This window comes from Fusarium redolens, assembly GCF_020744475.1.
Source record: "Fusarium redolens strain MPI-CAGE-AT-0023 chromosome Unknown BKA55scaffold_18, whole genome shotgun sequence".
Lineage (NCBI taxonomy): Eukaryota > Fungi > Ascomycota > Sordariomycetes > Hypocreales > Nectriaceae > Fusarium > Fusarium redolens.
The window spans coordinates 578,762-600,674 of NW_025763681.1; the positions used below are offsets into that span (position 1 = coordinate 578,762).

At 47.7% G+C, this 21,913-nt stretch overlaps 8 protein-coding genes across 8 annotated transcripts; 3 read left to right on the plus strand and 5 right to left on the minus strand.

The window, feature by feature from the left end:
- Positions 1 to 824: 824 nt before the first annotated feature.
- On the plus strand, positions 825 to 1,157 carry BKA55DRAFT_580443 (uncharacterized protein; the record flags this gene model as incomplete). The annotated part of the gene is made up of 1 exon (XM_046193956.1): positions 825 to 1,157. A coding segment is annotated over exon 1 (243 nt), but the record flags the coding sequence as incomplete, so codon positions are not given.
- A 3,572-nt stretch (positions 1,158 to 4,729) lies between these two features.
- BKA55DRAFT_695423 (uncharacterized protein) lies at positions 4,730 to 5,124 on the minus strand (the record flags this gene model as incomplete). Its single annotated transcript, XM_046200154.1, has 2 exons — positions 4,730 to 5,029; positions 5,089 to 5,124. The coding sequence occupies 2 exons, from the start codon at positions 5,122 to 5,124 to the stop codon at positions 4,730 to 4,732; spliced, it is 336 nt and encodes a 111-aa protein (XP_046044232.1).
- A 3,211-nt stretch (positions 5,125 to 8,335) lies between these two features.
- Positions 8,336 to 9,088, minus strand: BKA55DRAFT_477367 (uncharacterized protein; the record flags this gene model as incomplete). The annotated part of the gene is made up of 1 exon (XM_046186175.1): positions 8,336 to 9,088. A coding segment is annotated over one exon (753 nt), but the record flags the coding sequence as incomplete, so codon positions are not given.
- A 797-nt stretch (positions 9,089 to 9,885) lies between these two features.
- Positions 9,886 to 12,056, plus strand: BKA55DRAFT_580452 (uncharacterized protein). Its single transcript, XM_046193957.1, has one exon. It carries the CDS (start codon positions 10,352 to 10,354, stop codon positions 11,711 to 11,713), a length of 1,362 nt encoding a protein of 453 aa, XP_046044234.1. The 5' UTR covers positions 9,886 to 10,351; the 3' UTR covers positions 11,714 to 12,056.
- A 675-nt stretch (positions 12,057 to 12,731) lies between these two features.
- Positions 12,732 to 14,953, minus strand: BKA55DRAFT_624238 (major facilitator superfamily domain-containing protein). The gene is made up of 4 exons (XM_046196817.1): positions 14,441 to 14,953; positions 13,915 to 14,371; positions 13,297 to 13,860; positions 12,732 to 13,228 (listed from the first exon to the last, which is right to left on the minus strand). The coding sequence occupies exons 1-4, from the start codon at positions 14,695 to 14,697 to the stop codon at positions 12,977 to 12,979; spliced, it is 1,530 nt and encodes a 509-aa protein (XP_046044235.1). The 5' UTR covers positions 14,698 to 14,953; the 3' UTR covers positions 12,732 to 12,976.
- A 506-nt stretch (positions 14,954 to 15,459) lies between these two features.
- BKA55DRAFT_598091 (Alpha/Beta hydrolase protein) lies at positions 15,460 to 16,285 on the minus strand (the record flags this gene model as incomplete). The annotated part of the gene is made up of 3 exons (XM_046196167.1): positions 15,460 to 15,712; positions 15,797 to 16,174; positions 16,236 to 16,285. 3 exons carry the CDS (start codon positions 16,283 to 16,285, stop codon positions 15,460 to 15,462), a joined length of 681 nt encoding a protein of 226 aa, XP_046044236.1.
- A 423-nt stretch (positions 16,286 to 16,708) lies between these two features.
- On the minus strand, positions 16,709 to 19,333 carry BKA55DRAFT_580457 (uncharacterized protein). Its single transcript, XM_046193958.1, has 3 exons — positions 18,764 to 19,333; positions 18,311 to 18,676; positions 16,709 to 18,246 (listed from the first exon to the last, which is right to left on the minus strand). The coding sequence occupies exons 1-3, from the start codon at positions 19,223 to 19,225 to the stop codon at positions 16,762 to 16,764; spliced, it is 2,313 nt and encodes a 770-aa protein (XP_046044237.1). The 5' UTR covers positions 19,226 to 19,333; the 3' UTR covers positions 16,709 to 16,761.
- Positions 19,334 to 19,497: 164 nt separating this feature from the next.
- Positions 19,498 to 21,629, plus strand: BKA55DRAFT_144501 (aldehyde dehydrogenase). Its single transcript, XM_046184907.1, has 2 exons — positions 19,498 to 20,030; positions 20,100 to 21,629. The coding sequence occupies exons 1-2, from the start codon at positions 19,718 to 19,720 to the stop codon at positions 21,236 to 21,238; spliced, it is 1,452 nt and encodes a 483-aa protein (XP_046044238.1). The 5' UTR covers positions 19,498 to 19,717; the 3' UTR covers positions 21,239 to 21,629.
- The last annotated feature ends 284 nt before the right edge of the window (positions 21,630 to 21,913 follow it).

Genomic DNA, 21,913 nt, shown 5'->3' on the forward strand with positions numbered 1-21,913 from the left:
GTCTTAGAACTGTACGATCCTATTTGTTCAAGCTGGTTGGGATCAACACTGGCTCTAATCAGATCCGATTAGAGAAACAGCTACACAAGTGGAATGTCGTCATGCCTATGTGGCTATCAATCGCTAGGAGAATGTCCGTGTCAACAGCTGACCATACAAAGACACACCGAAGCCCGCCCGAAATGGCCCTTGTGTAAAGAACGACGATTTACCCTGATCTAACAACTATAAGGAGTTGGACTTTACGACACTTTCAACTGGTGGCTGGTCGTGGTATGATAAACATTGGGATGCACTTTTTGATCTGCGCGAAAATTGCAGGGCAAAAGTCCATGCTGGGGGGAATGCAGGCAGGAAGGGAAAGTTTTGGGCCTTCTGTGCTCAATGGTCAGACACTACCCGCTGTTGGAATACACCTGAACCAGGTGATACTTGCGATGTGACTGGGCATAGCTGCGACGGTATCAAGCAAGTATATTTACTATATACTTGATAGGCAGTAAGTTGTATGATAGCCTTACCGGTTCATAGGATGTTGGAAGAATTGATGGTTCCCCTTCAACTTCAGGATTAAGGTTCAAGATTAAAGTTAAAGTTTGATGTCCTAAAAACTCAAATCGTAGGACTGTCATCTAAGACTCTAGGACTCAAGTCCTAGAAAGAATCAGTCGAAGATATAAGGCCTCAAAGACCCCTTCGACTGCAAGAAATTAAGAATAATAACAATAACAATCAATTGTTAACTGCACTCAGCATCCCTGCGTAATCCAACAACATAGGATAGAGGGGTTTTTTACCTAAAATTATGGTCCAAAAGTCTGTAAACGCTGCCCCGCCAACGTGTAATCCACCACGATAAAAGTGAACTCATCCAATTTCTTCAAACGTCCACAACTTCGACAAAACATGTCGCAAAAGAACGGAATCTTGTCAATTATATGCGCAGGGCGCCAGAGAAACCATGAGTTCAGCGAGGTTGCAAGAGCTCTTATTGTTCAAGCTGTAGAAAGCGGGAGGTCATACCGAGATGTTGCTGAGGAGGCTAAATGTTCACCCGCCGCAATCTTCAAGATCTTTCAACACTGGAAAACTCACCAAACCTTGGACAAAAAGTGTCGTTCTGGACGTCCTACAAAACTCACAATTCAGCAGATTCGATACGTATTAGTTTCACTTAAACGCGACCGTAGGATCACATACGAATCGCTTGTCAATTATCTAGGTGGCGAGATCTCACGAACTACAATACGCCGAGCGATCAGACACCATTACGGTCGCAAATTGAGGGCTATGCAGAGAATTCCACTATCTACAGAAACCGCTCGTCAGCGGTTTTTATGGTTTCAAGCTTGGAAGGAAGATATTGAAGAATTGCTGGAGGTATATCGTTTTAAAGTTCGCGGATGGACGCTGCTCGGGAATCTTTCACTCAACTTATGACACCTTCAGACCATTTTTAGCGACGAATCATCAGTTCAATCGCAACCGAATTATAAACGAGGTTGGGTATTCCGTAAGCCTCATGAGAAGTTCATGAGGGAATTAGTTAATGTGACAGTTCATGGAAAGTCACGATTATCGATCATGGTTTGGGGGGCAATCTGGAGAGGAGGGAAATCTGATATCATCATCATGATCCGCGATCAGGCCGCCAGAAGAAGAGGATATACTTCTTTAAGTTATCAACAGGCTTTAACAGAAGGTTTACTTCTTATTTGGACTGGTTTTCGCCATTTTCAACAAGATAATGCTCGTATTCACACGTCAGAGTCTACGACGAACTGGCTGTTGGAACACGGCATATCCTGGATTGACTGGCCTTCTCACAGTCCTGATCTCAACCCAATTGAGCGAATATGGAAGCAATTAAAGCTGAACATTAAAAAGATGTTCCCTCAATTAGATCTCTTGAAAAACAACAAGTCTAATCAAGCAAAGTTGATCAAATGTATCAAGTTGGCGTGTGCAGCAATTACACCAGAGCAGATTAACCGTCTGATTGACTCACTCCTCCGCCGACTTGACGCCTGCATTCGTGCAAGGGGATGGTATACAAAATGTTGAAGAGAAAACTCAGGGCTTCAAAATGATATAACTTCTATTATTATTAGATTTTATTTAAATTACCATGCAGTACCCACCTGCCGGTCATACCCACCTACCGGTCAGCGAAAAAAAGATTCCCCCATACAAAATGCACTTTTTTAACCTCATGGGAAAAACTTAATAAAAATAGTAAAAATAATTTTATCCCTAGAATTTAGATCAAAATTGAATCTATTTTAATATTTTCTGGGTCTTTTAACCTCACGCCCTGTGCGGGTGCGTACGACACCTAATTCTTCCTTCCCTGAATTTGACCTCTCATCCTCTTCTATCCCTCCCACCTCGATCACATCCTCAACAACATCCGCCCCTTCAATTGCTTCGTTTGGCTCTGAAATAGTGTCACCAGCTGCTAGAGCCTCTGCCAGCGAGATAAATTTCTTATTGGGATTCGGTATCGCCTTTCTCTTCTTGCCTCTGCTCAACCGGCCAACTTCCTCCTCCAGGCTGGCTATTCTGGTGCTCAAAGAGGCGATCTTGGACTCTTGGGCTTCAAACCCTTTTGATATCACAGAATACCGCCTTCTGGTAGAGGGGCTCTTGTTCTTCCCCAGGTCTCTGATGTGACGGCTGGTCTTTGGCGTATTATCAGAGTCGACTTGCCCGTCTCTGTGGCCGTCTGATCCAGGCGTCGTTTCCTTCTTGTCTGGCTGAATCTCAGGATGTATGAGCGCTTTACGTCGTGAAATCGGCCAGTTTCCAGTCACTCTCCAGCCTGAAAGGATGTTTTTCTTCGTCATACCCACTTCCCTGGCTTTGGCATAAGCCTTGATGAAGTTGACCTTGTCCACGGGCGCAGAATCGGTCAGGCTTGCCAGTTTTTGGAGTTCTTTTCGATATGCAGCCTTGGATGCGTTGAAAACACCATTATCCAGTGGCTGTAGGCCATGAGAGCAATGTGCAGGCAGGTAACAGCAATACACGTTGTTCAAAAAACACGTGGCCATCCACTCATCCTGGAATTTCAGTCAGCGGTATTTCTGATCGAGAACAGGTAGACACCCACAGATACATGGCTCCCATGGCCATCTAATATTATGAGCCTTGCATCTGACTCATCTGCTGGCTGAGTTTGGGGCAGATAAACCTCTTTGAGCCACTCGACCGCGATATGGTTGTCTGTCCAGCCGTTATCGGACGTGATATAATACCAGTCGGCGATCTTGTTAAACTCATCAATAAACCACCGCTTCCGAAGTTCTTTGCCCTTGAAGATAATTCCCGGCTTTAGAAGACGGCCATCCGCAGTGACGGCTTCGATAAAACTAGTCCAAGTGCGGGACTGCGAGCCTTTGAGGAAGGCCTTCCTCCTGGGATCGCTACTGCCAATTACCAAGGAATCCAAACCTAGATTTGCAATTTATTGGTAAGTCTTGTATCAGAAGTGGTCAGTACTCACCAAATCCAGCCATGATACCGCCCTCGTCAACATTAACCGTGTTCTCAGGCTTGATCCAGCCATATTCGCTCTCCCGGATATCAAAGTACCAATTGACGGCCATTGGGGTAAAAGAATTGAACCTTGAAGCTTCCTGGCGTTTTCCTACCTTCTTATCGATCTCTGGATGGCGTTTAATAAACCTGGCTAGCCAGTATACACCAATTGGCCTTTCCTGGCCCTGCTGTCTCAACAGGGCAGCTATGGTGGCACGAACTTGACTGTGGGAAGGAGCATAGCCCAAGGCCTCTTGTCGAAGTATCCATGTAACTAACCTAGCCTCTTGGGATTCGTATAACAGCTGGGCAGGTTGGGTGACCTCGGATTTTGACGGTAGGCCTCTTAATCAGTCAGACAGAGTGGTTTGGGGCATTCCATGCTTCTGGGCGGCCTGGTGCTGCGAGAGGTCATTATCTGTAACATCCAGTATAGCTTCAATGACATTATTCTCTGTATAAGACTGTTGAGGCATTTTCAAGGCGATTAAAGGAAGCTGCTATAGATAAAAGTTTGATGAAATTTTGGGGAGGCTGAGTGATAAAGGAGACATTTTGAGAAATTTTACACTAGTGTCATGCGACCAAACTGCTTGTGTAAAATACAAATGAACATGCCAATATGAAACAGCATGAAACTCTCAGTAAGACACAATCTGTTCCATGTAAATAACTTCAATTTTGGCCAAGGACTGTGCAAGTGAAGTTAGACATTTTATATGGGGAATTCTTTTTTTTCGCCGACCGGTAGGTGGGTATGACCGGCAGGTTGGTACTGCATGGTAATTCCCCGCCCTACACTAACAATAAAAGAGGCATCTTCATCGTCGTCAGAAGAAGACCACAATGCATTCAAATAAGGATTCTTCAGCGTAATAAGACGGTTATCATCATCTTCATCATCTACCACTTCCTGCGCAGTAATTTCTTCCATAATCTTATCTATCACGGCTTCGTCTTCTGTCTGTGATAAGCCCAGGGACCGATGAGTGAAGGGTAGCGCAAAGGGGTTCGGTTGGCTGCGATTGCCCCCTTCTAGGACAACATGAACACCAGAGGAGTCACTCGGAGGTATGAGAGGCATCGACGAAAGCCCTAGCGATAGGTAGTCTCCCGGAGCCCCGGGGTCGGCTTGTATATCTTCCTGGAGACCAGGAAGTTGTAGCTCTTGAGCCACTCGCTGTTGTGCCTATGTCTCTGTCTCCCTTTTCCACTTAACAACTTCCGGTAGCATCTCGAGGATGGGCAGAGGCCTTGTGGGATAAAGAGACCACTTCTTAAGGTCATCGGCTCTGTTCCATTGCTTAAGAAGCTGTGTTGCTTGGTCTTTTTCTTCTTCAGGGATCTGGGTGTTTAACTTCTCGCGATCGTCTTCTTCAGCCTGTTTCTTCGCCGCCGCCGCGGCCCTGCCTCGTAAGACTGGCTGACCGACACGGTCTCTACGAGCCTTTTCTTGTTCCTGCTTCTGGATATCCCTCATCATCTTCTCCTGGGATCGAGTAAGCTGTTTACTTCATCTTCGTATTCCTCATCTGCTCATGCCTTCACTTTGGCTCGAAGCTGACCCATGGAAAGTAGCGCCATCTTTGGTGCCTTGAATCTGCCGTCGGGTCTTCGTACGTCGTGCCTCACGGCTGATGCGCTCCTCTGTAAGCTTATGGATGCGATTCCGGGCCTGCTAAGAGATGATAGAAACTTCGGGTGCCGTTATCACATCCTTCATAACCTTCTTTATGTTTTCATTAAAGATGTCCGTCTCCAGAACCGTTCGAAGCTTGCGTTTTGCGCGTCGGGGCGTCATCTCGATAGACTGGGATCCGACTCAGAAAGAGAGGCTCCTTGCGGTCGGCTTCCTATTCAATCAGGGGGTTCTAAGACGATGTCTTCGGATATAGGCCAAAGGCCTGCTTTTTCGGACCTAACATAGATGTAACAGGCCCGGAACGTCTTCCGATAGATATCATTCTACATACAAAGGAAGTTATATCAAGATACCTGCATCCCGCCGCCTTGCACATGCTCCAAGAGGTACTTTTGTTGCTATACCTTTATATGCTGGTGAACCACCAACATCAAGCGGTTATATGAGATGGCTTGTATGCGAGGGAAGCTTGAAAGGGACGATATCGAATAATTCGCTGTACCAGACGAATTAAAGGTCCTTATGAGTATGAAATCTATCCATTATTAGCAGCCGGGGCACCGATTTTATGCGTTAACGATGGAACGAACGGCCTTTGGATCGCTCCTTTAAAGTTGACTCCGTAATGTCATATGGATAGCCAAACCGCTGCTCAATAGTGGAGCCGGCAAAGCTATCACTGTGGTGAAAAGACTACCAATTGCAATGTTGAAGCCACTGGAAGGCCCGGTCGGTGTTGTTATACCCAGAATTCGTTTTTGTGAGGATGATATCGTCGTTCAAAGTTGAAGCCGCATTGTCCTCGAGCAGGACCTTGGCGCTAAGGATGAGGAAGGAAGGGATTGCTTTGCCAGCAGCGCTAATAGCATCAACAGCCGTTAAAGATTCCTTATTACCCGGTTGGAAGGATATTGGCCTTTTCGCCTTCTTCATAGTTGTATAGCCGAGCTTTCTGCTGCCTTTCATGCAGCCGATTTGTAAGGGGGATTCGTTAAAATTCTAGAGGTTTTAAGGAAGAATATCATAAGTGGGAACAACCTTACGATATTCAGCAAACCATGCCTGTATCTCAGGTATCTGTAACTCCGCACCAATGCGGATAATTTCCTTGGGCTTCTCCTTCTTGAAGGATATCTCGGGATGCCTTTACTTAAACCTTGGAAACTAAGAGGAAGAAATAGGGCTAGCACCTCGAAGTTGGCGGAGATAATTGGCCTTGTCTACGGCGTAAACTTTAGTTAGGGCGAAAGGTGTGTTTTCTACCTGCCGGAGATAGGTGGTTATCGCCCTTTTTTCTTCGATAGAGATACAAGCGTTCATCGCGCCACCGGTGCTATCTGACTCTGGGTTCGGTAGTCGTTTGCCTCGTTTTATGAGGCGGATATACTTAACGAGGTGTTGGTCGGCGTGGTAGCGAGCGCAGGTTTCCCTAACTGTCAGTGTGCGTTATTGGAATGCGTTGGCACGCGTGGGACGCGTTGTTTCGCGACCTACTACATACAACCGCGCCGCCTTTGCTGCATATCGACGTTTTTGCGATAAATTCAAGATAATTAGAAAGAGCAAGTTGAGGGCATTTTAATGCCATAATTCTATATAATTTGGCTATATATTGGTGGAGTTAGGATGATTCAAAGGTCTCATAGAGGGATACGAAGGCGTCAAAGATACGATGAATGCAGCCATCTCTCCAGGGGAGAGATGGGGGCGTATAGGGCCTGCCCCACCTACTCAACCCATCAACTAATGTGCGAGTGACTCTGATAAAGCTCAGGCTGGTCATCATTTCCCACTTTCAATGTCTTCAATCTCGTTGAAGTTGAAGGCACGTGCATCAATTCAATCCACTCAACTTGCATTTCAAGTTGATGGACTCAATTCCATTGCAATAGCTTCCGTGTTGACCATTCTTTTGTTTAATCTGTATTTCCCGTCGAGCGGCCGCACGGCCGCTCAGGTCCCGATGGGCACAGGACGTACTGAGCTAGGCTATCGAGAACACCACCATTGAAAGCCTCATCCAGTGCAGCTTGCAAGACTTCGCAATGCCGAGCTGTCGAGGTCGAACCTGGAGGCGGCTTTCCTACCTCTCCACTTTCGTCAAAATAACAAGGATGCAGTGGCTATGTGGCGTCGACGGTAGACAGTTTTTGCGCAGCCGGAAATCGACAAGTTGCCTGTGTGTGGATGTCGTTGCATATGACCAGTACCTAAGTAGCTCAGTTGGGCTAGTTATTAGCTGTTGTTTATATTGCGCAGTAGTGCTTGGTAAAAATATATATATATATATATATATATTTACGAAACTTGACTATTCTATTATTGAAATCAGAGTTCTTCTCGGGCTTATATCTCTAAATGATTTCATCTAGGACTTTGAGCTCTAACCTAGGACTTTCACACTGTTAGTCTGAATCCTGAAGGGAAGGGAATCCCCGGATTTTCCAACAATTGGCCATCAACAATCGAATGCAGTCTTACTGTTGGAACAGTGGCCCGCCTACCTGAATTCGGAGGGACAAGAAGCAACTCTGCCTGCTGATCTTGGGCTGCTATAATCTCGGTTTCAACGAGTTCCCGCAACTGTGTTATTGTGAAAGATATATTTTTGTAAGTTAATGTCGTGTTGTCATCTATGGGAAGAGATGCTCAAGTGTATCCTAGAATAAATGATCTGACCAAGATATATAGCCCAGGTCGGTGGTGGTATCCTTGATAGACTTCCCGACTTCATGTAGCTTGAGCGCCCAGCCGACGGTGACCTGGCATCTCTATGCATAAAGCGCTCTTGCATTTCTTCTAGAGCCTAGGGGATGGGGATCACTCACTTTCTCGGCGGCGTGAATCCATATGGGTGTTGGGACCAATACAGTGGATTTGCGAACAATTTACACCGCTATAACCTTGAGATCTCTTGGATAGCACTTCTCATAAGGCTGACCTGTGCTCGCATTATTCTAGCGATACAATATGCTGCTTTACCGTATTCATCCTTGTTCTAACCCTAATCTCATCCTGTCCTTGAGATGGACGTGGTGATGCCTTTGTAGTTGTGGCAGTTGCCGATGTGCTAGGCTTCACGTCTTCCATAAGGACTGGTTCCGGCCTGGTTGCTGCGAAGCGTGTTTCCCTCTCCTTCATTTGCGACCGACCACTAGAGAGCCGTATAAACGTAGCTGTAGCATGATTTGATTGTCCACCAAAATCACCGCCGCCGCCTCGATGCCGCACAAACTCGGTAAGCTGGCCCAATATCGCGAACTCGAGCTTCAGCTTAAGGGAGTAGGTGACGACTTTAACACCTTGCTCCCAGAGAAATAAGCTCTTATATTCGATAGCGAGAAGTGCAACATCCATAGCCATAATAAAGACGTTAATAGCAAAAAGCTGCCGTATAAACCGTTGTTGGCTGCTTAAAGCTGTGTTGAGAATACCCCATGCCTTCCAGATGTAGAGACCGGAGAGAGCGAACTCCTGGAGACAGAAACAGGACATTTGGACCTTTTCCAGGACGTTAAAGACACAGTTAAATCCATCTCGGCTTTGCGCGGGGCTGTAACTAGACCCGAATACAAGAACTGTGATTGAGATATGCCAAATGATACCGTTCAGGATAATTATCCATAGTAGGATGCGGAGTATTTTAGGATCGTCAAGAACCAGGTGCAATCGCGAATAGAGAACCATAGATTGACCTGATACTAGAAGAGTCCATCCAATTTGAGCAAGAATCATACCGACCCAGAGAGAGGTAAGCGTAAAATAAGCAACAAACCAGCCGATGCAGTATGGAAGAATACCTAAAGATGCGAGGAATATGCTCCAAAAGTAGAGCCCCTTGTATCGTTTAAAGGTCATAAAGATGAGGATGAGGAGCTCGGAGGAATTATACACAGCCAATATCGAGCAGGCCTGCCGAACACATGTTAGCGAATCGGCCATGATTCAGAAGTCGGTGCCTATACAATAACGACGACATCTTCACGATCATAAGTGTTTTTACCCGCCCCGGCCGTGCTTTCCTTGGAGATTTTTTGCATACCCATCCTCTCGGCCACTTTTACCAGGATTGTAATGGGAGAGGAGCGACAGGAGGTCTCAAAATAAGGATATCAGATAGAGGAACTGGGGGATGTTTTTAGGGTGGGTCGACATCCAGTAAGTTGCTACCCCCTGTTAAACGGGCGGTCCCTGATCCCTTGCAGGCTCGGCTCTTTGGCAAGGAAGCTTAGGCCCTGATTCCCAATGCTTGAGGCTTGGATGTTCTCTATGTGGGGCTGTGACTAACCGGACAAATTATCGTGGACCCGGCGCTGAGGGCCGTACCACTAACAAACCTACTAAATGCGGCCGCAAATGAGAAGACGGGATGATGCTTCCAGCGGGCGTTGAGAAGGGGTAAGTGACTCAAGACAATCATCTCCTGAGCGCGCACAAGGCTCCAAGGCGTACCTTGCCCCACATGATCCCGGTCATCCTGGGAGTACAAGCAGGGTACAAAAAGTTTAATCTCGGTGTCGCAGGCCGGGCATGGTCTCAATGATCCTCAGGAACAACAGCCCTTAGTAATCAAGCTGGGTGACTTAAAGTAAAACCTGTGGGATGGAATACCCCACACAGAAGATAGAACCAATCAACTCACTACTGCTGCTCATTATGAATGACCCGACCTTCAATCCATTTTAAGCACATCCAGTGCGACACTGCGCTTCCGTGCATCTAGGTCCTGACTGCCGAGGCCCGGGTCCATTTTTATTTTTTAAGTCCGATAACCTTTGCAGCGGTAATTCCAGGAAGGCCGAAGAGGCCGAGATCTTCACTCCCGCTCTCACCCGCTTCCGCTTACCTAACCTGGGTAGGTAGGAGGTACGGTACCCAACTTAATCTCCGAGGACCGAGAGCTGAGTCGCGGCATTCGGGTTCTTTCATCCATGCACGTTTACTTGCCCTGTCTGGCCAGCCGAGCAACTCATCGTACCAGCAACAAAGTCTTCGTACAAGGTAGCGGACGAAATGCCGTCTTGAACGTGACGTAGGCGGCTTGGATACATATTTCTCTATTTAACTCGTGTTCATAATTGCTTGCCGGTATCCTTTTTGTTTCTGTCAATTACACCACTTATCAACGTCTATTCCTGGGCTTAACTCTAATCTTCAACTCACTTTCCAATGCCAGAAACAAGATACTCGATGCATGGCCCCTATGTCGGCACGCACCGGGCCTCGCCAGACGACGAGGATGTTGCAGTGGAGATGTCAATAATAAGAACGCGAACAAATGGCCCCAAACCCAAGGCTACCGCAGTGGACATGATGAAGGCTTTGATCCCCGCAGCCATTATGATCCTTGGTATCTTTTGGATCAACGCATCCCACATCTTTGGTCTCTTCCATAATCAAGGCGAATACGTCAAGCGGGCGAAAGTTGCCCTTGCTGACTTCGATGGTGGTGACTTCGGTACAGCACTGCGAATTGCGGCAGCGGCGAACAATCAATCCTACGAGTTCCCAACCTATATCAACGTCAATACCTCGTCAACATCTCCAGATCAGATCAGGCAGGATGTCTTCGATGGGAAGTACTGGGCCGCGATTGTCGTCCAACCGGGAGCAACGGCTCGATTCGACGAAGCTGTCAACGGTACCACCTCTTCATACGATCCTAGCGATGTCTACACCTATTATCTCCTGACAGCCAGATACTACACGTTGTATGCCGGTGGCATACAGTCATCAACCATCACTACCGCAAGCGCAGCCGCCGGAATATTCAGCGCACAATTTATCGGATCCAAACTTGGCAGCGGCGAATTCGTAAACACAACCGTATCCCTGAGCGCGCTGACGACTCCAGCACGAGCTGTCGGTGCCAGTGCATCGATCCACAATTTCAGCGACATGGACGATAAAGCTTTCCTCAACACCATTGGGGCCGTCTTCCCAATCCTGATGCAATTTTTCTTCATCATGGCTTGGAACGGTATTTGCAACGGTATGCATCTCTACGCCGCCTACGATGTCAAAACGCATATCTACGCCCGGCTCTTCTGGAGTATCTTCTGGCCTCTCATTTGTGGTCTCTGCTCCACAGGCTGGATGTACGCATTCCGCGGCTCCTACCCCTTGCACGCAAAGATGTTTTTCGCAACCTGGGCTGTCACTTGGGTGTTTGCCATGATCAGCTTCGATGTCTTGGACGTTATCACTGGCTTCGTGCCCATTGCGTTCGTCACGTTTTGTTTCCTAACTTGGGTTGTTTTCAACGTCGCTGCTGCCATCGGTGCACCTGACCTCCTCAACAACTGGTATCGCATTAATTACTTCTTCCCATCGCTACATTGGTATCAGACCCTCATCACAATTATCACGTCTGGTGCTGTCAACAAGCTGCATTACACTCTGCCGACGCTTGCAGGCTGGCTTATCTTGATGAAGGCTCTGTCACCATTTGCAACCAGGTACCGGATCAACAAGGCGAAGCACGTGTTCCGGTACTTGCACGAGAAGGATGCCCTCGATGCTCCACACTAAGCTTCTTTTGTATGCGTTTTTTCTTCCTATTTGAGAGCGTTCTGGTGTGCGGTTTGGGAGAATATAGATAGATTATAGACCATTTCCAACTTTTGGTAGTATCCCCGATATATTTTCACCTGTCGATCGAAGGAAAAAGGTTCGCAGTAGAACTATATAATATTAAGATATTTGCAAAAGGGAAAAAATAAGAGGCATTTAGGGAAGGAATAATTAGGACACTGCTATTATCTGTAGTGTTAACATTAATATAATTAATTAATAGCGACTTTAGCACCAGTCTCCGGGGAATAGGATATCTCGAAAAATATCGCTGGGGCGTTCACTATCAGCACCGGCATGCAACCAGGGTTCAGGTGCATTAAATATACCCCTTAATAAACACTAGGCGGCCGCTACTGGCACCGGAGGTGACTTTACTTCTAACAAGGAGGAGATAGAAGATTGTTTGGTGGCTAACCTTCAAGGCCTCTACCAAGATCGACGACATGATGAGGATTCCCCTCAGAGGAGAAGGCGATACTAGCACCTTCCCCTACCAGAGCAACTTCTATCAGACTCACATTTACAGCTTCTTTGCCAACTGCTTATGGCTCGTTGACGATGACAACGCCACTTTCCGTACTGCCATTGGGAATGGAAAGACGTGGTTGTTGAGACTAGAACAGTCAAAGCTTCCTTGATAGTCACTAACGTAGAAACAACAAAAACCGGAGACTCGTCGATATTGTCCTCAATCGTGACACAGCAACTCACCTGATCGGCATACTACCGTGGAGAATGAGGAAGACTGCACTAAGAAGGGCAAACGTTACCTCTGGCTCGATGCAAACGGCGAAGACCACTGCCTCTACCTGACTGCACTCAGCGGCGGTCGTGGATGTATCGGAGGAGTGTGCAAGAAAGATCCCATTGACTGCGCAGCTACTCAGTTTAATCTCGATGTTGGCAACAAGCTCTATGACTCTATCACCATATAAGGAGTTAGTCTTGCGGTATGTGCGATACCAGACGCATTAGGAGAGCTTGATTTACTAACAACGCTTCACAGATTTACTACAACAACCTCATTGACTGCTCCATCAACGGCTCGCCCGACCTGGACCGCACCAACCTGCCACTTGATTGTTCTCTCCCCCGTTGCTTCTTTAACCTCCCGGCATGCAAGGCCTCGTTTGGTAGCTTCCATAAGACTGAGATCTACCTGCTTTCAGCTGCCCCCAGCCAGGCCCTTCACAACTTCCAACATGAGTCTTCGATAGTCTATAAAACTAGCTTAGACTTAAGCCTCAGTCTCTCACCATTCTTCATAAAATACCACGGAATTGGAATCATTGCAATTGCAAGAAAAGCTAAGAGGCTGTTTCCCCAGCCCAAGCCAAGAGATTCATACATTCGAGGTCCGGCGAGAGGTAAAAATGCCGCAGTGACAGACCGCAGCACTGTGTGAGCGGCGAGGGCAGATGCTGCAGCTTCTGGGCCAAAGCAGTCGACGAGATAGATCATCGAGGGCATCTAATGATTTGTGTGAGTTGATAGAACGGCCTATGGTAGGCAGAAGAGCCATACGTGGGTGGACTTACCACGACGAAGATAAAGCCAATACCAACAAAAGCCGAGCCAATAATAGGCACAATCCAATGTGCTTTTTCATCGGTACTCCAGCCATACCAGAACATTCCTACAGGTATAGTCCAAGACAAGTAAGCCATCAACGGGATTCGATCCTCGGGCTTGGGCTCTCCACCTCTCTGTTCTGCACGTTTACGCATAATCTTGTCACTGAACTTGCCTTGGGCGATAAGGCCTCCAAGTGTGCCGACTCCCATACCAAGGTAGCAAAGGCCGGTAATGCCCATGTCGAAACCATACTGACCACTGAAGACATTCGAGAAGGTGGTTAGAAGTAGAAACATGAGACCAAAGCAGAACGCTGCGTATAGAGCGAGGAATAGGACGACAGGCGATAGAAAGAGAAGTTTGAAGGGTCGTAAAATGCTTCGCTTTAGCTTTGCCGAAACATCTCTTCCGGCAGAGACTAGAGGAAGCCCCAGAGACATTCGGCGCTGATTCTCTTTCTGCAAGAGGATCACGGGAGCATATGTCTCCCGCAGGGAATACGCAGCCAAAGGGATAAGGGTCCCGATCTCCAAGCTTATTAGTCAAACATTCCAAAAAGACACCAGAAGTGCTTGACTCACACATATAGCCATAAGTCGAAATACCCAACGCCATCCTATGTTTTGGCCCACAAAGCCACCGACCACCGGGCCAATGGTTGGGCCCATAATAGGTCCAATGGCAATGAGAGCCATCCACTTGCCCCTTTGTTGCCTAGGAACCAGGTCTGCGAGGGTTCCGCCGCTCAAAGCGAGCGATGCAGCACCGCCACCGCCGGAAAGTAATCGAAAGACCATGAACATGGCAAGGCTTGTTGAGAAGGCACACCCAAGGACAAACCCGACAAAGATGATGGTTGATATTATGTAAATGGGAAAGCGACCGTAGACCTCCGACAGAGGAGCCCATATGAGTGGACCGATAGCGAAACCAAGGACGTAGATGGAGACGGAGAGGGATGATAGGGTTCGGCTAGAGAAGTCAAAGTTGTGCATTAGAAGCTTGCCGGCTGGGGCAAACATAGTCGATGCAAGGTTGCTAACATTGTCAAAAGCTTGGTTCATGTACCAAGATGGGGAGACTCAAGAAAAAAGATGGATTACTTACGAAACCAACTGAACCAACGCAATGAGAACAATATGCGCTGTCCTCTTCCGCGATGGCCAGTTCATAGGGTTATCAGGGTCCTCTGGTCCGTCCCAGTCTAGAGCGTCTGGGTCATCTTTTTCGAACTGTCGTTGAGTTTCGATATCGTCACTTTGGCGTTCTGCTATCGGCGGAGAATCACGACGAACTTGGTTTGTTTCATCTTGTTTCGCCTCGAGTAAGCGAGGAGTAGCGCTGTTCTGCTGTATTGAGCTCATGGTGTTTATGATCACAAGGCTGTATAGCACGCATGTGCATTGAAAAAGACAACGACACACAGGAAGTCACGGATGCAGGTTGCAGGCATTATACACGAATTCCTGTCTTCGTGTCGACTGTCATCATCTCTACGGAGTAGTTTACTCACTTACTGGAGAGTTTCGAGATTGAAGGCGGCGGCGGGCACTCTGTCACTGACGAGAACCGGTCACTGCCGTTGGTGGAATGAATCCACTGGGACTCGGCGCTTCGGTCGTCGGTCCTCGCTTCTGAGTTTCGGCCGTTGGCCTTCGGTTCTCAGAACTGCTGTTGACCCCAGGTTCATTCTGCGCTAAATTGGTAACACAACCAAAGACAGCAATGATTGACACGGCACTTCTCGTTCCCTTTTCGACAACGTAATAATTATTGGGTGATCCTTGGAGGCAGAGGCTCCCAATGAAGGAGGCAGAAAAGTAACAACGTCAATTGAATCAAGTTCGGAGAGCTCGGTGGTATGATATCTCAATACATATATCAACAACTAATGATATAATTATGCTTCTTGTAATAGTGATGAATAGTAAGTAGCTTGATTCAAAATCGAGAAATCGAAGAACACATGGAGTCGAAAAGGTGATATATCGGCTTCCTTACATCGTCGCCCTCGTTCATAAAGAGGAGCCTATGCTGCCTGCCGCCTCAGCTCATCACTCACGCAGATGCTCATCAAACCACACAATTGCCTGGTAGAAAGCCTGCTCCTTTGCCCACTTCTGCTCTCATTTTGATAAGTCACACCGCGTCGCAAAGCCATGAGCAACCTTAGAGTAAAGTGTCAGCTGGTATTGCTTGCCGTTCTTGATGAGGATGTCTTCCGTCTCGTGCCGTTTCTCGGCCGGGAAGATGTGGTCCGTCTCAGCAGCCGCAATAGAAACGGGACCGTTAATAGCAGCGAGCTCACCAGCGTCCATAATGCTGGGATCGGCCAGGTGGCCGGCGTCAATGCCGTCATTCCAATGACCGAACAAGATACTACACAAATGGTCAGTATATGTCACGCCCTATAAGTGCAAGGGTCAATTTCTCCTTGAACTCACCTTGGCACCAAAACAATACCCAACAGCGCCCAGTTTCTTTACTCCATACTCCTCCCTCAAAGCTTTGATGGCATTCAGAACAATAGGATCCACAGCTGGTTCATTATGTGGGTTGTCACCCGTGGAGCCGCCCGTAAGCCACTTGAAAATGTCCACCTCGTCATTTGCAACTGCCTTTACAGGCAAGGGATCACCGTTGAAAGTGTCAAGCAATAAGGTCAAGTAGCCGTTTGACGCAAACTCGTCAGCAAGGAGACGACTGTTTTGCCAGATACCCATGATGTCAGGTAAAAATAGAATGGCACTGGACTTTTCGGCCTTGTCTGGTGGCGGTGTTGCAAGGTAGGCTTCATGCTTGCCGCTGGTGATGTGTATGGCTTTACCCTGTGAGGCACCTCTGATAAAGATGAGTTGGAATAATTCTCAAGGTAATGTGAAAAATGGAACAGGAGTCTTACTCATGTCTAAAGCCAACTGTGCAATATTGTGCGGGAGGATAAGAAGTCATCTCTCGTTATGGTGAGGGGGTACGTTTGGTAACGTTAGGTTTTCCGAGACTTTGGAAAGATCCAAAAACAAACTTTGGTACGAAATCCGATATACGAGAAGTTCATGCTGGGTTGGGGATGAGGATGCCTTTAATGGAGATTGCATCAAGGGTCAATCCAATATCAAGTTCCGCCTGATCTGCTTAGTGTTTTGGGTGTCTCAGGCACATCCCTCTCATCATTTAATAAGCGGCAATAGAGTGGATTTGAATTGCCGATGTCCGTACTACCTACGGCTTTATACCCTCATGGTGTTGATTCACCTACCTGCTTTGGAAAGTCTTGTCCGTTCTGAAACATCACTAATTCCGACGATACATAAGCTCTCCTGCGGCTGGTAATAATTCTGGGACTTGAGAATCTCCTCCCGAATACGAATAGTGGCGATAGCATTGTGCATGGACGTTTCTTATGTAAATCTACAGAAGCTTCCTGCTCAAAATGCCCACTGATCCCATAGCACAAACTGTTCACTGGTGTTGAAAATTTCATTCCACTGAGCCAATCTAGAAGATTCAACACTGTCAGAGGACTTTTCAGTGGCATTTTGCTCCTGCGACCCAGCCGCTGATTGCTCCAACCCCGTTGGTAGATGATCTTCACGAAAATAAACACTAGTAATGGCATCCATGGCTCCCATGACTATATCTGGGTTGTTTCCTTGCGTCAAAAACCAGTTCTGGGAGCGCCATTCTAAGCTCGGCGTATTTGTTGCCGAGACTGCAGTGGGCAAGTGATCTTGCTCAGACCTTGGAAGATCGTTCGGCCCCATCCGTGGAAGTGTATCCCCACCACTCTTACCAGGTTCTGGCTCTTGGGTTCTTGATGTGCACGCATAATTTGATGGGTTACGGTGTTTCCGAATATCCGCAGATGGTCTGCTCTTGAGCTGCTGGAGCCGCCTCTTGTTCACACACTGAGTAAGATCAAACAGTGGTTGCCAGAGTGGTTCTTCTTTGATGGATTCTGGGTATGTCTCCAAAGTTTTCATGATGATATTCCAAGCATGTTCTGCCATAGCATCGAATTCTGCAACAGAGAGCCGACAAAGAACTAGAACCAGTGGCTGCCACTGAACGAATCCGTAGAATTGCCATGCCCATCTCCTCGTGGACGGGCTATGTTGGAGCATATGTATGTCTTCGAGAACCCCCAAAGCCAAAGTAAATTGCTTATCTCTGCCAAGAGAACTGTCGCAGGCTTGCAAAGACGGTTGTCGAATGTGTTCCAGTATGAGTTCATGTCGCCTCACCGCGATAGCCGCCATTGTGCGTGTGAGAAGGCATATCGGTTGGTCTGGTGGTGCCGGAACGAGAAATTCCGCAAACTCCCGCTGAGAATATTGGGAAAGCTCGTTGAGCTTCTGAATGGTATTGACATCGGGTTTCTGACAGCAGGGGTACATGGAAGCCGTCACGTTCTTGACATGCTTGCTTACCTTTGTTATCCTATTCCTCAACAGGCATAGGGTTGTTTTAGTGTGCCCTGGTTTCGCTTCTGGTAAGGCTGTCATTTGCTGGTGTATGTCGTCGTCGTCTAGATTCGAGGGGAGGCGTGTGTCAAATACAGCGTCGGATATTGATAGTCCTGGCACCTGGAAGTCACCGGTGGCAAACTCGAGGACATAGATATAACTCCACGCCCGACGCCGCATCTCGGCTTCGAAAGGGGTTATATCAGGAAAGTGGGAGCCGTCGCGGTGCAGCCCAATAGCTACTGCTATCCGAGAAATTAGTCCAGTTATAGCCCAGACATATCCCTGAGACTCCTCAAGACGAATAAGGAGGGTGTATATGATCAGGGCTTGGACAACAGAGAGCTCCTTCGTATTGATAAAGTCGGCGCGCGAAAAGGAGTCTTCCGTTCCAAGCCTGAATCGAGATACAAGCTCTTTCTTGTCACAGCGAAAGTGAACTTGAACCTAAACCCAAGCACTAGGTTAGATTAGATAATCCCGACATGATTTGACGTGGCTGGGGTTTTACCTCGTCCCTAGTTAGAGAGTTGACAGCTGCGAATGCAATGCTAAACATCAATGGCTCCATAAAAGGCGGCAGCAAGCTGAAGTTGCCTCGAGAATCATGAATCATTCTGGAAACAGTCGGGACGTGCAGCACCTTGATAGAGGAATCGACATTCTCGACGTAAGTCTGCCAGATGAAGAGCATTTGGGAGGGTAAAGGCCTCAGATCTTCCGTTCTCGCCGAGCTCATAGAGCGGTTGCTGAAAATGAAGCTGCCTGCACTATTGGATAAGGTCCTATGATTGGACTGAAGGTTTGGTGTATAGATAGAGTCAACGTCGTCATCTTCCGAATCAGGTACGTTAATATGGTGTTTTATTGTGTCAAGCTTTATCAAAGTAGTCAGCAGTCAATCTACCACATAATTTACTGGAAGCCCCCTCTAACAATGGTATTGAAGACAATGTTGTCTTACCTCTTGTTGCATATCTGCCCAGAAGCCATCGCCGACGTAGAGTCTGCCTTGTTCTTTGCCAACCATGACACCGACATCTGGCGAGTCATTTGAAGGCGTGTAGTGATGCCGCCATGTTGCTGAAGAAGACGCAATAGCTTCACCCTGTTCCATGTCGTCACTAACTGACATTTCACTGTTGGTGAAGTCTTCATCCTGTTCAGTTTGGGTTGCACGGCGCAAAGTGGTCACCACATTCTCCAGCCGACGGATACGATCCATGAGATCAATCTCCTTCTCACTTCGAACCATGGGTTCCCGCCTCATGCGTTGCGGCTGTCGTAGTGTGCGACCGGTAGTTGGAAAGACACATTCCCGACCGGCTTTGGTGCAGTTGAAACACGGACGTCGACGGTCACAACGGACTTTGCGTTCCTTGCAGCTCACACAGTTACGCGGTGCTTGTGCCTGGTTCATGGACATGGCTGCAGCTAAGTCCGTGGGGTCTAGGTTGGTAACAGGATATGAGTTGCAAGACTTGGATGGTTGACATGGAGTTAATGGACGTTGAAAAATGCGGGGGACAGGTGTCGGCTTTCGGTCGTCGGAGTTTATGAGACGGATCGCTATAGGTTAATTTGACCCTGGCCAGGTTTTAGCCGCGTGGGGAAGTCTGTGTGGTGCGTTAGAATGGACGGACTTTTGGTGAAACCCGAGGTTCCGGATCGCCTAGGTCGTATTGTATCTGGACAACACCTAGTACCATGCCATGTCATAGGCTATTCTAGTCTGTGCGAGGCTTTCCGAAGAATTCTTAACAAGTATCACTTGATATAGGCCGATATAAAAGTGACGCTATTGCCGGCCGTCTTTATTACTATCGTGCCATTCAATCTTGACTTGACTTGCCTAGCGCCACGAAAATTCCCTAACTTGCAACGCGATAAAATCAGACACGTCTTTCAATCCATCACCATGTCGGCCCAACCCCTCAATGAGAATCGGCTGTTTATCAATGGCGAATTTGTCCCTTCAGTCTCTGGCAAGACCTTTGATTTAACCAATCCTACCACAGAAGAGAAGATCGGGTCCGTCTATGAGGCCGGTGCTGAGGATGTAGACCTTGCTGTCGAGGCTGCCAAAGCCGCGTTTCCAGCCTGGTCCGCTCTCTCGGCTGAGGAGAGATGTGATTACTTAATTAAATTGGCTGACGAAATCGAGAAGAATGAAGACTTGTTTATGCATCTGGAAGCTATTGCTATGGGCATGCCGCAGTCTGGAACTAAATGTCAGTGATTCTTTTATCTAGACCTCTATATCAGCCTTGGTGGCATGCATCTCACTAACAAGAAAACAGTTGTTATTCAACTTGCAAAGCGATATTTGAGATACTTCGGAACCCATGCCATTGACATCACCGGAGAAACATCTCTCAATACAACTGGATATATCAACTTGTCCATCCGTCAGCCGTACGGCGTATGCGGAGGCATTATCCCATGGAATGCCCCATTGTTCATGATTGTCACCAAGCTTGGACCGGCTCTGGCGGCTGGCAACACTATGGTGGTAAAGTCATCAGAAAAATCCCCCTTCGCGTCGATCGTCGTGGGTCTTTTGTGCCAGAATATCGGCCTTCCTAAGGGTGTTTTGAACATCCTGAATGGGTTTGGTCGACCTTGCGGTGAGGCCATCGCTAAGCACATGGATATCAGAAGGATCTCGTTCACGGGCTCGGTTGCCACTGGACGAGCCATCCACAAGGCCTCAGCCGAGTCTAACTTAAAAGACGTCAGCTTGGAACTTGGTGGTAAGAGCCCTTTGCTTGTTTTTGACGATGCACCTCTCGAGAAGACTGTCATGGCTGCCGCCTTTTCAATCTTGTACAACTCGGGCCAAGTCTGCATGGCTAGCACCAGGATCTACGTGCAAGAAGGGATTGCTCCCAAGTTTATTGAAGCTCTAAAGGGTGCAATGTTGGAGCTGGGTGTACCAGGAGATCCCTTGCTTGCCAGCACCAAGCGCGGGCCACAAGTTGATAAGCTACAATTTGATCGCGTCTTGTCTTTCCTTGACCACGCAAAGGAAAAGGGTTATGATATTGCACTTGGCGGTAACAAGGCTCTCGATAAGGGCTACTTTGTGGACGCCACAATCGTTCGCGATGTGCCAGAGAACGACAAGTTGATCAGAGAGGAGATTTTTGGACCTGTTCTCGTTATCAACACGTTCACAGACGAAGACGAGGTCTTGAAAAGGGCCAACGATACCGAATTTGGTCTATACTCGAGTGTTTTTACGAGTGACATTTCACGGGCCCTGAGGGTTGTCAAATCACTAGAAGCTGGTGCTGTTGGGGTGAACTGTACTAGTCCATTCATGGCTATTGACATGCCGATGGGTGGCTGGAAGCAGAGTGGTGCGGGAGGTCGGGAGTTTAGCAAAGCCTGCTTGGAGACCTGGACCCAGTTGAAGTCTGTGTTCATCTCCTTGTAAGGGGTTTCTCAGCGCTGACCTCAATTCAAGTATCAAGTCAAGTATTTCAAGTAAGTCAAGTAAGTTGACGGCCCTATATATTTCAAGTAATTAAGTTCATAATGCCTCAAACTTGATTTGCTTGATTTACTTGAAATACTGTATTTTATGGGTTTTCCTGTGCGACGGTCCTGGGAGTGACGAGGCCCTTCGGGGTTCGTCGGGCCTAAGGTGTAGGGTAATGAATTTGATGTGGTCCGGAATGTGACCCCGAGCTGATTGCACCAATGATAATCAAGGGACACGGTAGGGGTGTCGCGGATTTATTGTTTTGTTCGCCCGCGTGTTCGAGACGTGTCGCAGCTGACTCAGAACCCAAGTCTGTATGAGAAGCATCCACGATCCGCGGTTCGCCAATGATCCGCTATGACAGCACAACAGCAGTCGCTAGAAACGCTCCTGGGCATTAGCAGTCAGCGCAAATCACTGAAACAGCAGCTTGACGCTGCGTCCATCAAGGCTGAATCTGGGAGAACGACTCTTGCTGACCTCCCAACGGTTCAGATCGGCTGCAAGAGGTATATACCAGAGGAGTATATTGCCAACAAGAATCGCAAAGGCCGGCGGAGCTGGATTCAAGCCTACGGATTCTTCCTCACGGAAGTCAGCCCTGATTTGCGGACGTTGCAGACCTAC

Coding starts and splice junctions, on each gene's coding strand:
- BKA55DRAFT_580452 (XM_046193957.1), top strand. CDS start 10,352: ATGCCAGAAACAAGATACTCGATGCATGGCCCCTATGTCGGCACGCAC.
- BKA55DRAFT_624238 (XM_046196817.1), bottom strand. CDS start 14,697: ATGAGCTCAATACAGCAGAACAGCGCTACTCCTCGCTTACTCGAGGCG. Junction 14,372..14,440: donor GCGTTGGTTCAGTTGGTTTC/GTAAGTAATCCA, acceptor TGACAATGTTAG/CAACCTTGCATCGACTATGT. Junction 13,861..13,914: donor TTCGACTTATGGCTATATGT/GTGAGTCAAGCA, acceptor ATAAGCTTGGAG/ATCGGGACCCTTATCCCTTT.
- BKA55DRAFT_580457 (XM_046193958.1), bottom strand. CDS start 19,225: ATGTCCATGAACCAGGCACAAGCACCGCGTAACTGTGTGAGCTGCAAG. Junction 18,677..18,763: donor GGGCAGATATGCAACAAGAG/GTAAGACAACAT, acceptor ACTTTGATAAAG/CTTGACACAATAAAACACCA. Junction 18,247..18,310: donor ACTCTCTAACTAGGGACGAG/GTAAAACCCCAG, acceptor GCTTGGGTTTAG/GTTCAAGTTCACTTTCGCTG.
- BKA55DRAFT_144501 (XM_046184907.1), top strand. CDS start 19,718: ATGTCGGCCCAACCCCTCAATGAGAATCGGCTGTTTATCAATGGCGAA. Junction 20,031..20,099: donor GCCGCAGTCTGGAACTAAAT/GTCAGTGATTCT, acceptor ACAAGAAAACAG/TTGTTATTCAACTTGCAAAG.